Source organism: Leptosomus discolor, chromosome 1, assembly GCF_034619465.1.
Source record: "Leptosomus discolor isolate bLepDis1 chromosome 1, bLepDis1.hap2, whole genome shotgun sequence".
Taxonomy (NCBI): domain Eukaryota; kingdom Metazoa; phylum Chordata; class Aves; order Leptosomiformes; family Leptosomidae; genus Leptosomus; species Leptosomus discolor.
The window spans coordinates 18,108,244-18,124,557 of NC_141391.1; the positions used below are offsets into that span (position 1 = coordinate 18,108,244).

The window sequence follows — 16,314 nt, forward strand, 5'->3', positions numbered from 1 at the left end:
GTTGCCACAGTTCTTGGTCAACCGTTTGTCAGCCCGTCAGCATTTTAGGAGCCATTAGTGTTTAAAAGTTACTTCCTTTCTGTTTCTTTTCCAGCAGAAGCAGCAAGATAGTAAAGGAACACCTCGTCATTTAAATGTTGTACAGTACAGCCAGCCTTCACGCTTACAACATACTCCTTTTCATGAACTCTTACCAGTCACCTCATCTCTGATCATACTTAGTCTCAGCCTGATCTTGACTGAAGCTGAAGGAAATAAATTTACCCTGAGACATAGATATTTAAAGTTTTACTTGTCTGAATGGGTGTTTTTATATTCTCACTGAAGTGCTCAAGATGCAGTGCTACGCATCATGAACGCCTGTTCTTAATTGCTTATTGCAGCCTCAGCAGCATGTGCTTGGAGCTACCTCCAACTTACCTGTCTTTTTCAGACAGAATTTCTCTTTTGTCTGCTTTAAAGGTGTAAAAGGAGAAGCAAGGAAGTTGTACACAGTGTCATTGTTGTGATCTGCATCGACATAACTTTATGTAAAGCAGAAATGCGAGATCTAGCTAATTCCGACCTCTGTTGAAGGAGATGAAGGATAATTTTAAGTAGTCACAGAGGGAAAAAGATGTTTTGTGTTACAATGGATACTTGAGCATCCTTTGGCATGTTGAGTCCAGGGGGATTTGTCAATACGATAGTGCATACTTAGGAAAATGTGGGATGTCACTGAGAGAGGAAGAGAGTTTGCAAGGTGCTGCCTTCTCCTTACAGCATCATGTTAAGACAGTGGCTGATAACAGCTGGCTACTGAAAGTCAGTGCTGTTTGTCTGAGTGTATTCAGCTCTGTGTCGTTTTAATCTTATACTTTCACTCCAAGTTGTCTGACCAGCTGTACTGTGTTACTGCTCATAAAAAGGGAGGAAGTCAGAGTCATGTGAAGGGGGTCTCTGCTGTCGTTCTTTATGACTGTTGCTTGTGGGAATGGATTGTATTCTTGACATGAGACTTTGCTTCAGTCTTGTGACCAATAAGACTAACCTGGAAACGAATGAAAAATGTTTCACTTTTCAGTGAAACAACACTGTGGTTGTGTTTGATACTGGATTTTCAATAGATTGTGTTCCCAAATTTTTGACTGGTTGACTTGGCTCTGTATTAAATAAAATAATTACTGTTTTATGCTTTTCTTCTGTTGGCAGATACAAACAGTTTCAGTTTTCTTCTGTTAAACTGAACCATGAGTCTTGCATTACACGATCTGCTCATTTGTTGTCGTCGCCTTGAAAATGAGAAAGCTGTGGAACGAAGGGTAACAAGTTTTCTTTTGGTGTGTGTGCCTCAATTAGCAGTGAAGGGAATAATTTATAATTCTTTTTCTTGAAATACATTTTCAGAAGGAAATTGAAAATTTCAAGCGACTTCTCCGTGATTCTGAAACAGTTCTCCAGCTGGACCGGAACTCTGATTCCAAACAAGGAAAGCAACTCAACTGGGATGCTGTATTTAGGTAGTTCCTTTTCTTTCCTTTGTGAATCGTCGCAATGGAACATCATTCTTTTCTTTATCGGGCCTATTTTAAAGCTTATCTTTCTGCAGATTGCTTTAGACTTCTCAGTTTGTAAATGAGAAATGACTTGGTCTCTAAAGGAACTAAATTTAAAATAGCCAAAAATACAACATTTACCACGTCTGAAAACGTGACTTCTAGGAAGCTGATCATTAATTCGGTGATCGTTTTTCCTTGCAAAATAATAGTTACTTTCTTTTATTGAAAATTACCCTCTGCATCTGATTTTCAATGTGTAGTTCATATGTAGATTATAGATAGCTCATTAGAATTTTTTGTGTTGCCAAGTTCTTTAAGACACAATAGAAGCACTGTGGCTTGTGGATTACAGAAACTGAGCTGAGGTTTGTAGAGGCCCACCTTTGATTTAATCTGCTCTAGGTGTACTACAAGATTGGACTGAGCGTGAGTGTGATAAGTTCTTAGAGCAGCTGGGACCAGCGTCAAGTTTCATGTTAAAAGTGCATTTGAAGTATTAGTTTTCATAGGCTGGTATGTTTTTTAATTGGACGGCGTTGGAATAGTTCTTGTTTCATACCTGTACAAAAAATATAATAAGTATTTCATAAAATTTGTATGTTGCTTTTGAGATGGCCTATAATAAATTAGAAATACATAGGAGGAATATAAAAGTAGAGACTCTAAACTGAGTACAAATAGTAGGCCAGAAAATCTACAGTAACTGCCAGTGAGAAATTTAATCTATTCTTAGATCTAAAGTCTAATCTATATGTTAATTTTAAGTGATGGAGAAATAGGACTTGAAGGTTTTCCCCAATCAAAACAACGAAGAGTGCTTCTTATTTTGTTATATAATGTTGCAGAATAAATGAAAAGACTTAGCATTGCTTTTTTCCCTAATTATAGATTGTATGTTTAGCATTACGCAAAGTTTAAAGGAGAGTTTGGTTCCTAGTCAAGTTGCTTCTGGATTATCCTTAAAATTTACAGCTCCTTTTATAGACTATTTCCATCTTGCTTAGACTGCAATAGATTTCAGTTGGTTTTAGTCTTTGGTAATTAGAATTGTGAGAAGAACAAGCACTGACATTCTAGGCTGAAACAACATTTACCTGTTTTACTTTAGTCATAAATGTGCAGATCTTTGATTAATATCTCTTTTTTTATTTTTGAAGTGTCTTGCAGAAATATTTCCAGAAAGAAATCAAAAACCTGCAGCTGACAAAATCAAGTGTATCTGCTTCAACCCAAACTACTAGACAGAAAAAGATGCAAGAAGTTGGAAGTTTGGTCAAATATTTCATCAGATGTGCTAATAAAAGTCAGTAATGTATATTCATATAGACTTACTGTTTTCTTTTGGTACTTTGCTTTTAACTTTGAATTTTTATTCTGAAGTAAATTACCAGGGTGGGGTTCAGCTTGTTAGCTTCCAGGTGTTTACAATTTAAATATCTTCATATGAATCAGTCCTTTGTGCTTCTTCTCTGTCCTCATTGATGTTCACAGTGCCTTTCTAATTATTCAATGCGTATATGACTGATGTATCCTCTCAAAAATAATTTCTTTCTTAGAAACAGTTTGTTTAAGAAGATGATTCCTAACAGAACTGTTTCTGATCTGTAGGGTTTTTTTTTTTTTTACATTATTTTAAAGTAAACATTTACAAACAATTATTTCCAGATTTATTTGGCTTACTTTGGGTTAATTACAGTCTCACATTGTTTCTTCATGTAGGAGGACCCAGACTGAAATGTCAGGAACTTCTGATTTATGTCATGGAAATTATAAGAGATCCAACAAGTTGTGCTGCTTATGGATCTGACTGCAGTAGTATACTCCTAAAAGATATTCTCTCAGTAAGGAAATACTGGTGTGAGATATCCCAGCAGCAGTGGTCAGGTAACGTTTTTAAGCCTACTTATAAAAAAACCTTATTATAGAAGCATGTTTAGGTGCATTTTGATTTGTTTGATGCCCTGTTGTGTGAGGGACTACACAAAACATGGAGTAAAATGTCAACCTTGAAGGCTTACAACCGAAATAAACACAGCAGCAGAGATTAGGAATTGATTTTTTTCTTCCTGCATACTGTTTGTCTGTGCTTGCTGAAACACGTGTACAGTCAGGTTATGTACGTGTGGTCTCCACAGCGCTTAATGTGTATGACAAATACATGGAATGTGTGTGCTGGGAATAGCCTCGGTAAAACTGGTGCTGGTGTGCAATTGTTTGCAAGTTATTAGGTATTGGCTTTTGATATAGTTAGGGTATTACTATTAAATGTTATTTGAGTTTTCTTGGCTTATGAAGGTCCTAAAAAAACACTGGGTCACTGTTGTTATATGCCTATATCACATATAAAGAAAAATTAGAAAGCTTAATATTTAAATAGACAGAAACAGGTTAAAGAGTTGGGTAATAATATAGCATGCAACCTGAATTGAGCAAAATGCAAACATAATTTTTTGCTCTTCAAGGGATTGGATTTGACTCCAAAACAGTTAACTTATTTAGCGTGGAGAAGAATGTTTGTGTATTTTGAATCATCTGAGGTGTACTATGCTCTTGACTCGTCTGTTTTCTTTTGTTGATTTAACAGAAAAGTAATTTGGAAAAAAAAAAGCTATTAGAAGTTTTACAGTCTAGTTTGTTGAACGTTGCATGTGCAATTCTGGGGAAAGTGTAGAAGTACTATCTTTATTTGCATAGTGTAGTGCTTTGAAGTCAGAGTTTGGATTTCTGAGAAGTATTTTATGAGAAAATGCTGTGCCCTGTAGCTTGAGGAGAGTTTCTTAACTACAGAATCGAAATAAGCCTGCAAAAAACTCAGAAGAGGGGTCTGGTGATACTGGGAGTGAAAGGGGATGCAAAAAAGCCTGCCGAAGGCTGGCGAAGCAGTGAGTAAAATGGAACCATTGAGGATGGGAGGTGTGGTTGGGTGATTAAGAGAGCCTGAGGGTGAGATCTCAGAAGTTAAAGAACTTGGTACCATTTGGCCACGGAGATAGAACGGGAAGTTGAAGACTGAAGGGGAAGCTGGAGCTGTGTGGGAAAGCTGCTTGAGACTAGAAGACCACGAGGCGGGTAGAAGACAAAGGACTGTCAGCTGCAGGTTGGAGCAGAATGCAAAAGCAGGGACTGATCAGGTAGGGAGGCTGGAGTCTGGAGTTCAGAGCAATAAACAGGAAAGGCATCTGAAGAAGACCTGGGTACTCAGGTAGAACTGAGGGTAGGTGGGTAGGGAGTGGGACAAGAAGCCAGGGATGTTGAATACAGATATTGAAGAAAGCAGAGAAAGGAAACTGAGGGTGTCACTGGAAGGGTACATACAGGTGGCATGAGGAGCCTGTGGGAGTTGCTGTGTGGCAGTTAGGTAGTTTAGGAACATAGAAGTTAGCTGAGTCTGTGTGTGGACAAAAGCTAGAAGTGTAACAGGAGAAATTTTGACGTTAGAACATAAGGGGTACAGTGGAATTTAGTTACTGAAGTGAGGCAGGACTGAAGGCCATAAATCTAGAGGAAGTCAGACTTAAATCCATTAAAGGAAACAAGTTGCTTTTATTAAAGGAGGGATATATGAGCTTTGTAAAGGTTATTATAAGCTTTTTTTAGCAATTCCACCTTAATCCTTGTTTATGATTCTCGGAGTACAGTGGAGAAGTCTGTTTTCTATTTATAAAATAATTGACCTGGTGCAGGAGTTGAAAGTAAGAACATGGATTCTATCTGTTGCCCCAAAGCAGTTAGATTTGGTAAGCAAATACCGACTTCATGAGGTGCTCTTATCTGCTGGAAGTTCTGAGCTTCTGAGTGTTGATAGTAATATTATGAGGAGCTGTAATATTGGTATATACTGGCTGCATCATCAAAGGAGTCATGTGAGGCCAGTGGAAGCTGTACATGGTAGAAGCTGAACTCAATCTTACTAAAGGAAAGTGGAAGCCCTGTGAATTGGTAATGGGACCATGTACCTCTTGCAGCTTGGGCATTGACTTTTTAATGAATACATTTTAGGGACCCATGAGGACGTCGGTGGGCATTTGATGTTGCCACCGTAGTAATGAATGAGGACGCCTCTTTCCTCAACTGGCTGACTTTCCGAAGGAGGAGGAGTCAGGGCTGCAGCAGACTTCACCTCAATTGGTGCTGCTTGCAACTCAGTGCACGGGTGATAGTGTTGGACCAACAGAGATTTACTCCATCCTGTAGGTGGTCTTACCAAACAACTGGAAAGTTGAGGGGTGGTTGCTCAAACCCGTTCACTGTTTGACAATCCCATCAGGCTCATGTGAAAATACCAGCGGGGACTTGGTATTAATTGGAGGTAATTGATGTTTGAATGAGGTAACATCACCCTTGAACATTGCAATACAGGTATACTAGAACTATAGTAGGAACTCAAAGCAAAGAGCGCTACCCAGTATATGACCATTGACACAGCTGATGGGTTTTTTTTTTCCATTTCTCTGGCCCCTGAGGGTAAACCAGAGTTTGTCTTTACCTGAAGAGGAGTACAATATGCCTATAACCTTCTGCCACAAGGATGGAAGCATAGGCCATCTGTCATGGACTTGTACAAAAGGTTTTGGAAGAGAGCAATGCTCCAAAACACTTACAGTACATTGATGACATTGTAGTATGAGGAAACATTGCCCACGAGGTGTATAACGAAAGCAAAGAGATAATTAGAATTTTACTAAATCCAAGATTTGTGCTCAGAAGAGATAAGGTGAAAAGACCTGTGCCAGAAATAGTTCATTGATGTCAAATGGCAGGATGGGTGCTGTTGCATTCCTGCTGATGTGATTTACAGTATTGCAGCAATGACACCACCGATCAATAAAAAGGAACTGCAAGTTTTTCTTGGAAGGATGAGATTTTGGCAAATGCACATCCTCAGATACAGTCCGCTGATGAACTCACTGTACCAAGTCACCAGGAAAATGGGCTCATTTGAGCAGCATCTTGAGCAACAATAACATCCGACTACAGGCTGTTAACTATACCCTGTCAGAAGAAGAAATATTTGCCGTCTATGAAGGAATCTGGGTAGCATTTGAAGTAGTCGCAATGGAATCAGAAATGCTGCTGGCTTCTCACTTGCCTGTACTTCACTGTTTGGTGAAAGGAGAAATGCCTTTTACTTTCCACACAGTGAGTGTGACCTGGAATAAATGGACTTATAAGGGGAAACAGGGATGATCCAGCTTACTGGAGGAGTTGATGGATTGGTCCAAACATCGTGACTTTTAGGGTGTCACCCGAGGCATTACCATATGCTCAAGAAGCCCTGGAATATGACAGGCTTTCAAAAAGGTTAGTAATATGCCCCATTTGCTAACGGTTCTTGCCTAATTTTTGGCCATTGGTGAAGATGGAAAGCTGTCATTTGGAATCCTGACCGATAGGTGATAGAAGTTGATGAAGGTGAAGGACAGCCAAGTCAATAGGAAGAAGTCCAAGCCATAAGACTGGTCATTGATGCATCATTACAGAGGAAGCAGTGCAGATTTTACCTGACTCTTGGGTGAGATTGGCTTACATGGTGGAAACAGGAATTGGCAGAGATGAGGGAGGCCTATTTGGATAGCTACCTTGTGGAGAAACACCACACAGGATTTGAAGAAAACCTCAATGTCTGGGTGTGACGTGTTACTAGCTATATCCCAAAAGGAAGAGACACGAAAGAACAAGTTAACAGCTATCAGTCAGACTGAACTACTCGAATTGCTGCAGTCAGCAAAGTCCTGGACTGAGAACGTAAAGTGGACCTGTTTGTAACTTGGTGGACTCATGAAACATCTGTCTGTCTGCTGTAGGAATTAAGGCAGTATAAGAATCCCCTGCAGGGATGGGGAGCATTGACTGTGGACTGCTGTGACCCTGGGCTGCACTGCACCTGCAGTTGTAGAGCACCCACTGTTCTGAGGGTGTTGGGAGGTCACTGATGCACATTCCGCTTTCACCCTTTATGCAGAAGGGGAACAGTTAAACCAAGCTTGGGCGCTATTGTCACCAGGTTAAAGCTTTGTGACCCAGTAATATAGGGGTATGAACTGCCTCTGATTCCCATGATTCAGAGAGTGACCTGGGTTCTGCAAATGACCCTATGCCTTCTTGGAAAGAAGGTGCTGGTATCTCTATTGAATCTGAGGCCAGAGTTATGAAAAACTTGGTGAAGGTGGCATTATAAGTCCTGTTGGAGTCCAAGAGTCCATAAATCTACAAAGGCCTGCACAACACTGAAGCAGTAGCATTGCGATTTACTTATAGTTGTCCCAAGCTGGCTTTTCCACAATATAGGAATCTGGAGCTCAGGGCTCTGGGTGATGCCATCAGTGTCACCCATGCAGAGGATTCAAAAGAAGAGATTCTGAATGAATGCCTCAGAGGCTGTGATCCTGACTGTCTGTGGAGAGCTTACTCACCCCAAACTGATGAGCTACTGGCCAGTAGAGTTGAGGATTGTCAGGTTCTTGTAGGTCATAGTCACTTTACAGAGCAAGAGTACAGTAACTGGTCATTCTGCATCCCAAGGACTATATGATACAGCTGCTCTGAGCGCGTGCCTGGTTGACTGTGAACAAAGTGGTCATAGTGGCTGGGATTCCCAGAAGGTCATTCTACCTACATTTTTACTTAGAGAGAGGGAGGCCTGAGAGGTGGATGTCCATTCACTCAAAGTGTTGTCCCAGAATAGTCCTGAGGTCATAGAACTGAATCAGTATTTTGTCCCGCTGTGGTTCTTTGCAGCAGATATTGTCCACATTGTAGGTGGCGTAAATGAAATAGCAGCAAGGCTTTTGTATGTGTCACGTTAAACTGATGGTGATGGTTGGATCAGTAGTGTGCTACTGTGATTTGTATGAGGCTGGTGAAAGGACAGTGTGATGATTCCTAAATGAGCCTTGAGATAAGAGAGTAAAAATCTGAAAAAGGGTCCTTTACTTCAGAAAAATTCTAAGTGGGTGCAAAGGATGGATGTGTTGATCTGCAGGCTGGAGTGCACTAGCTGAACTGCAGGTAATGGAAATATGGGGAGCCTCAGTACCGACTGTTCTGATCTGTTTACCTGTTCCTGCTACACCAAATCCTTTGTTGATGTATCTGTGGCTGTAAATTGTTTCTGAGGACTTTTATTGTGTATTTTGCTGCAAATGGAGCCCACTGTGATGAGCAATCAATGCAGAGTAGAAGTTGAGTGTGGAAGTAGTTGTGAAAGTTGATCGTGTGGCTATAGCTACTTTGCTCAGTGTATCACAGAGCGGGTTATATCTCAGCTCAGAATGAATATAACTTTACTTCCAGTGTAGACAAGACCACATGTTTTATTTTTTTCCCTCAGTTAACTTCAACTTCTATGAATAATGACATGCAGCTGAGTTCAGAATAGTGGTTTCTGTATATTTAATGCAATATTTTGCTTCAAGTGTTTTTTTATGTAATTTTCTGTGATATATATGTTTATATATATATATTTATGTATCTAAAACATATATACACACTATATCATATATACTTTATTTTAATACATTTGCAGAGTTGCTGATCCTCTATGGCCAATTATACCTCAAACCTTCTGGGAAGATTAATAGAGTCTTGGCGGCTAGGATAATTCACACACTTATGAGGGGGTACTGCTTCCAAACTGATGGTTTGAATTCTGATATGTTTATCTTCTTCTCAAAAGCAATGCAGTGTGTGAGGTATGTTGCAAGTGCTGCTTTTGTATGCTAACACCTACTTTTAGAGAGTAACTGATTTTAAGTATTTGGGATTAGACTTGAGTAATAGCAGGTAATACATCTTTAGACATATTTCGTTCTGTCTTTAAACATCAACGTAATAAAATCTTTACATTATTAATAACTTCTGCATTTGTTAGATAAATAATATTCTGAATATAGTTACTTGCTAGTATTTACATTTGAACAATTCCTGTGAAAAGAAATAAGATTATTTCTTCTGGAAGTTTGAATGTTTAATTTATGTTGCAGGGAGGAGAAGAATACTGCAGGCCTGGATCATATTGTTGGAGCAATGAATATCTTCTGCAATAAGTTTGCTGTCAACTGTCGCAATTGGATTTGTAAAGTAGGGGAAGAAATTTTGCCTACAGTGCTTTATATATGGACTCAGTATAGACCAAAGGATTCCCTGAAGGAATCAATAGTTGAGTTATTTCGTCTCCAAGTTCATATTCATCATCCAAAGGGTGCAAAAACTCAGGAAAAAGGTATAAAAAAAAGCTCTCTGTTTTTTTTTTTTAATATCACTGTGTACAATTGTTTGAATTATTGTGCCACCTCTCTGAATTTTTATACTGAGTCTTGGAAACATTAGTGGCAGTGATGATTACTTGTCAGTAGTTTTATGCTATATGTTAATACTGAGTGAAAGTGAAAGTGAGTTTTCAAATTGTGTGCACCAGGAGAGTATTAATTGTATTAAGTCCTGTAAAGGTTGATTGTTTTTTTTTATCAAAAGGTGATTTTAATTACTGAATCAAAACACAAAGTCTTTGGGGAAGGGTAATAATAGTTTAGATTGGGTTTAGATTGCCACATGTGTTCATACCTCACCAAGTTTATTTAAGCCCAGAAATTACTACTGTAGTCTAAGTCTGCCTTAATGTATAAAACTGGTCAGAGAATATCACTCAGTAATTGTGTTTGTCTGTGATGGCCTATTTCAGTTGTAGCATCTATTTTTTAAAGCAGTTGTTTTTTTTTACTTTGTCTACAAATGGTAGAGAGTTTATAATTGGTCCAGATTTATCAGTTGCATTTCATTGCAGTCTTTCCAGTTAGATAAAGAATTGTTTATTAGAATCTTCGTTCCTACCCTCATTACTCCTATCTCTCTTAACTTTTTTACTTTGTTCTTTCTCCATTAGACCTGTTCTGCAGGCCTGCATTTAAGTGTTTTATGCTTTACTCTGATTTTGGCTGTGTTTTGCATTGTCTAGGTAGGTTTACATATTGTATCAAGCGGGTGGTACATGTTATCCTTTAATTGTTTTTGCATGTACAGGTGCATATGACTCAACAAAATGGCAGAGTATCTTACATAACCTATATGATCTACTGGTGAATGAAATAAATCTCATCAGTAGTAGAGGAAAGTATTCTTCAGGCTCACGTAATATTGCTGTAAAGGAAAATTTGATTGAGTTAATGGCTGATATTTGTCATCAGGTAACATTTTTATTGAAATATGAAGTTGGCTATGTATTTACTGTGTTGTATGTTTTGCTTTTTAAAGTAATATGGCTTTAGAATTTCCTCAAAATCGTTTACTGAATTATTAGTATCTTTTGTCTGTGTTCTGTTGTGTTTAGGTGTTATTTTTTTTGCAGTATAGAAATGTGTGGACTCCTAAATTACACTAGGTTTCAGTAGTGTTGCTTATTAGACTATAAGCAGAGATTCTGTTATAGCAAAGAATAAAAAGTAATAATTCTGGTTGCCTCTTAAGAGGCTTTATACGTAGTAAAAAATGTACCAGTTTACTTTGACATTTATATATTTTCCTGTAAATACAACGTTTTTTTATTTGCATACTTTTTAATTTATCTTTATAAAAGGTTTTTACAGAGGATACCAAAGTTCTGGAAATTACGCAGTCGTATGCTGTTTCACAAAGAGAGTCCAGTGATGAAACGGTACCAGGCAAGCGCAGGAGGATTGAACTAGGCTGGGAGGTAATTCGAGACAACCTGCAAAGATCCCAGAAGGATTTTGATGTCATACCTTGGTAATAACACCTTTACATGAAACAAATGTCACTGTAGATATCTTTTTACATTTAAGTCTTTTCCTGAATATGTTGTGCTTTCAAAGTATGTGTCTGCAAACACACTGTAATTGCATATCTAAGCACTAAGCTTAGATTCTCATAGCATTTGGAAGGTAGTGAGTAGCCTTTAAAAACTTTGTGTCTTTCGTTTCCTAAGAAATAACAAATGAGGTCTGGTAAACTGTGTTGCAGTGTGTAAGATATTGCTACCTCTGATTTTGTACTGTCTTTTGTGCTAGATATTGCCAGTCTTTATGTAAGACTTGTGTATGTGATCCAGCTTATCAGTATTAGGAAATTATCGTGAGATTTTCTGCAATCTTAAGTTGGCCATGTCTTAGGACAGCGACCATCAGCAGTTTGGCCATTTTAGATTAGTTCACACAGTTTTTCGTAATACCTGGTCTGGAAACTGTTGAAATGCAAGGGCTGGCATCTTAGCATGGACCTTGATTGAAGGGTATTTTGTTTGACATGAAGGACTTCTGAACTGGAGGTATAGCTACATGTCTTCTTCTGCTGCAGAAGGACTCTAGCAGAGAGCATAGCAGGGACTGAAGTCGTAGTTAAAAGACCACAGATAGACTTTTCCGGAACTTAGCAGTTGTTGTCCTAAGCCCAAGGATGTTGGCTTTTTAGCTAAAATGAATTACGCTGGATGCTTTTTGGTGTTACTCTTCCTGTCTCTCTTTCTGACTTTTCTTGGAAACTGCTGTACAAGATACCAGAACAGTGTAGCTGCTTGTTATTGGGTCCTGAGCTGGGATGGCAGGTTTGCGTGTGTGTGTATGTGTGTGTGTTTATTGCTCACAGTATTGAGGCAAAGTGGCTGTTCAGGATCCAGTTGAGAAGTTAGCATGCCATTCTGTGTGGAGGTGGCAATCTCCAAGAAATACTGAGAGTACTGTAATTTACTAATTTGAATAGAGTTACAACTATTGCTATAAGCAAAACTCTTCCATCTTGTCACCCCCAGCTTAACATGTTGTTCATTTGATAAATTCTTTTTTTATCTGCAGAGATGTCGTGATGTTTCCTCTTTATATAATTTCACCCTTGAGGCCACTCCCTGGGTCAGAGTGTGTAACAGGCTAGTCCAGAAGAAGGAGAAAAATATTTTTTTTTCCTGAAATTTTCTTCTCTTGTGGTCAGAAATCAGTGAACTCACTTTGTGAGAAAGTATTAGTGATAGTGAGGCTAGACGAGCAGACTTTACAAGTAAAAACAGTAGAAATACTGAATCTTTAACCTTTGATAGGAAACAAATCAGCTCAATACTGGAAAGTATAATTGTGAAATGATAATCAGAGAACGCTTTGTTCATTTACTTTTGAAGACACAAATTGATGTATGTTTGATATTAATTGCTTCACTTTGTGTTTTCAAGGTTACAGATTACAGCTCAATTAATATCAAAGTATCCCTTGAGTCTGCCTAACAGTGAGCTACCTCCCTTACTCAATGTACTTCATCAGTTACTGCCTCAGCAGCGCCGAGGAGAAAGGACCCCATATGTGCTGAAGTGTCTTATAGAGGTGGCTTTGTGTCAAAACCAGAAAACTGATTTGAAAAGCACCCACAAGTTGGAGCTCCAGAGAACCTGGGCAAAGATTTGGTCTCTTACCATCCGTAGCGTAAGTTTCCAGCAAATTGAAGTGGAGAGCTTTGGGCTACTTGGAGCTATGATTCAAGGAAACCTTGTTGTAACAGATAAAGAACTCTGGAAGATATTTTCAGGACCTGCATGCAAGCCTTCAAGGTAAAATGGGAAGCAAGGGTAATATTTTGTGTCTAATTCACATTGCTCTTTACTGTGCAGCCAAACCCACTGTATTCTGCAAAATAATATTATTGTTGTGGCTGTATTTCTAGTTAAGAACTGCCCATGTTTGCATTTTAAGCCTTTGAAACAGGCATAAATACATACATAAGTCTGAAAGCAGAAGCAGAAGAGGAGAGGTGAGCATCTTCAGATTTAAAATTGGCTAAAAATGTAAAATGGACTAAAAATTTAAAATATGACTGAAAGAGATGTTGATTTTTTGAAGTTTAAAAGTATGTTTTCTTCTAAATATATTTTGATTCTGAAATGAGTATTGTGAAACAGTCTTTAAAATAGGTAGGAAATGTCTGTAATAGCCAAAATGTAGCTTTTGAAAATGCAAAGATTCTAGTAAAGGAGTTTTCCAGTATGTGTGCTTATTAACTTGCTATGTACTTGGTGCTCCCTGAGCATGCAGAAATGCTGACTTTGCTTTAGAGTACTGACCAACAAATACCATGTTGTTTCTCATGAATGCCGTATGTTCCATTTTTGTTACAGTTCTGCTGTGTGTTGTTTGTCGTTATTGATGTCTGCCTATTCAGTGCCAGAAAATTTGAATGTAGGAATGGAACAGAATAATTGTGAAAGAAATCTGGATTCTGTGTTAAAGGAGGCAATAATGAAATGGATACTGTCCTGCTATTTGGAGGAAGAAATGGAAGAATGTGCAGAGTTATCTCCTGTGCTCTGCAGGTAAAGTCTTTGTGGCATAATTTTATATGTAAGCTCACCCTATAACACAGAAAATTGCTCAGGGAAAAGTGGATTTGCAGAATTGTAGTATGGTTAGTGCTTTGGTAGAGTTTATAGGGTTTTAAGCTTACTGTAGAATGCCATTCTGGGGACATAATTTAGTTATCTGTCCATAGCATAGCAGATACATGAACTGTGTTAGGAATTCTAAGTGAAAACTTAAGCTTCTTTGAAGATACACTGTTATTGTAGTTAACGTTTGAGTACACTTCTGGAATCCCAAGAGTTTGTCTGATTGCAAGAAAATACAAAACAATTTTCTTTTTTACAGTGATTTTCCTCATCTTATATTACAAAAAATTCTTGTGAGCCTTACAATGAAGAACTGTAGAGCTGCCATGATTTTTTTCCAAAATGATGCTAAATGGTATGTTTTTACATCAATCATTATAGATACTTAAGCTTCTTATATTTGTCATTTTAGCGGACATAATGAAATGCATAATTCCTCAAGCTCTTTCGCATCTTTCCATACATCTTTCAGACCCTGTAAAGATAATAGCACTTCTATGTTTTGTTAAAATGCTTTAAGCAGCCGTTAAAATAGTCTCTTGCTGACACACTCAAATCTTCAGGTATTGAACGAAATACCTTATAAGGAATAGGTGTATCATCTCTCTTCAGCAACGCAGATAAATATTTGGCTCTTTATCCATAAGTACATTAGGTATTTTTGCCTAAGTACATTAGGCATAAGTACATTAGGTATTTATAAATTATATTTATATAATTTTATAAAATTATATTTTTCAAATAGTTTCTAACTTTATACAAATAAGTATACATGCTTTTTAACATTACCCTCCATTATACGGGAAGCATATATCTTAAAAGAGTTTTCTTGAAGATAGATGCTAAGTAGAAAATTGCCTAGATGCTTACTGACCATATGTCCTCGTGCCATTCCACCTGTATTTGTGGCCCCAGCCTCACATTACATGCGTCTGTTGGAGTAACTCTGTGACTGCTGTTGCATCTTTCACTGATCCGTATGTTCAAGCTCTTGGACTATTCATTTCCCTCTTAATGAAACTAAAATGTGTATAACGTTTCTGATGCAACATAAGACTTTCCTACTAGAAGTTAAAAGTACTAGTTTCACGCATTTTGTGGATTTCCACTCCAATTATGTAAAGTAGGTTGAGGTCAGCCATCTTACCTCAGATGCTGCTATATGAGCTACAGTAGAACGTGTGATCTGTGTGCAGGCTTCATTTTTCCTTGCAGTTTCTTTAGACAGAGCTAAAATGGTAGTTTCCATTCCACAGTGAAACTCACCTTAGAAATTAAAGATCAACCAGAGTTTGGAAGCATGAAAAGATAAAATATTTTATTTTGCTTTTGTTTATTTCTTGTATTTAAATAATAGTTTTAAAGACTTGTAAGTTGTATACTGGCTGCTAAAGTAAAAATGATGTCTCTTCTTCAAGTGTGCAACACTTCCAAGGGAAAGAAGAAAACAGCTTTTCTGATGTTGAAGAGCTGTATCTGCAGACAACATTTGATGAAATGGATATTTTCACTAACTTTGCAGTAAATGTTGCAGATAAAAATGTGACTGGTTCAAGACTTGCCATCAGCCAGAATCATAGGGAAACACTGGAATACTGTCTTTCAGCAATGTCAGAAAAGCTTTTAAGCAGCTATGGTCCTAAGGTAAGTTAGAAATTACTGTTACATGCTTATATTTGTGCTCCCAAACAGTATATTTTCAAGGCAAAGTATATAGATTTTCATTCCTTTTACTGCTAAAGATGAACCACAGGCATTTAAAAATGATATCTAATAATATGAAATAAAGAAGTCTGTATTTCTTTACATCATTGGCAAGATGTCCGTAGTTTTCATAAGTATGGCGGGGGGAATATGTAGAAGCTGCATAGAAGTGAAAGTATGTGCAAAGAAACAGAAATCTCTATTAGCCTGCTTTTTGTGTTGTTGGTTTTGGCTTCTGTGCCCCTGTAATGCTTTAAGCTCTTGCCATTTTCCAGCCAAGATAGCCTCAGACATAGAGATCTCAAATAGGTAGGTTTTGTAAAAAAGAGGCAGCTGTGTAAAGGAATAATTGTAACGAAAGCTGCAGATACGGGCTATATTAACAAGAGCACAGACAGTGCTCAAGGGAACTGATCATCCCCCCCTACTCGGTGCCTTCAGACAGTATCTGAAATATTGCATCCAGTTTTGGGCCTCCCAGTATAAGACAGACATTTAGTGCATTCAGTGGAGGCCACTGAGGTGGTGGGAGACACAGGAAACTGGGCAGACTGGAGCAGAGATGGCTTTGCAGGGAACCTGCCAGTGCCTATAAGGCTGTCTAGAAGACAGAGCCTTGCGTTTCACAGTGGTGTATTGCAGGAAGGTGAGAGACGGCAAGCAGAGTCAAGAGTTCACACTGGAGATAAGAATAATTTT

General features: G+C 38.1%; 1 protein-coding gene across 4 annotated transcripts in view; it reads left to right on the forward strand.

Moving 5' to 3' along the window:
* Positions 1 to 1,229: 1,229 nt before the first annotated feature.
* ATM (ATM serine/threonine kinase) overlaps positions 1,230 to 16,314 on the forward strand; it is a 77,524-nt gene continuing 62,439 nt past the window's right edge. For all 4 annotated transcript variants that reach the window (XM_086476077.1, XM_086476059.1, XM_086476067.1 and 1 more), the window contains exons 1-12: positions 1,230 to 1,301; positions 1,387 to 1,499; positions 2,696 to 2,841; positions 3,258 to 3,422; positions 9,064 to 9,229; positions 9,521 to 9,759; positions 10,557 to 10,720; positions 11,110 to 11,279; positions 12,709 to 13,080; positions 13,645 to 13,839; positions 14,171 to 14,266; positions 15,330 to 15,555. In XM_086476077.1, the coding sequence (XP_086332203.1) occupies positions 1,230 to 1,301; positions 1,387 to 1,499; positions 2,696 to 2,841; positions 3,258 to 3,422; positions 9,064 to 9,229; positions 9,521 to 9,759; positions 10,557 to 10,720; positions 11,110 to 11,279; positions 12,709 to 13,080; positions 13,645 to 13,839; positions 14,171 to 14,266; positions 15,330 to 15,555 (2,124 nt within the window). The remainder of the gene's footprint in view (positions 1,302 to 1,386; positions 1,500 to 2,695; positions 2,842 to 3,257; positions 3,423 to 9,063; positions 9,230 to 9,520; positions 9,760 to 10,556; positions 10,721 to 11,109; positions 11,280 to 12,708; positions 13,081 to 13,644; positions 13,840 to 14,170; positions 14,267 to 15,329; positions 15,556 to 16,314) is intronic.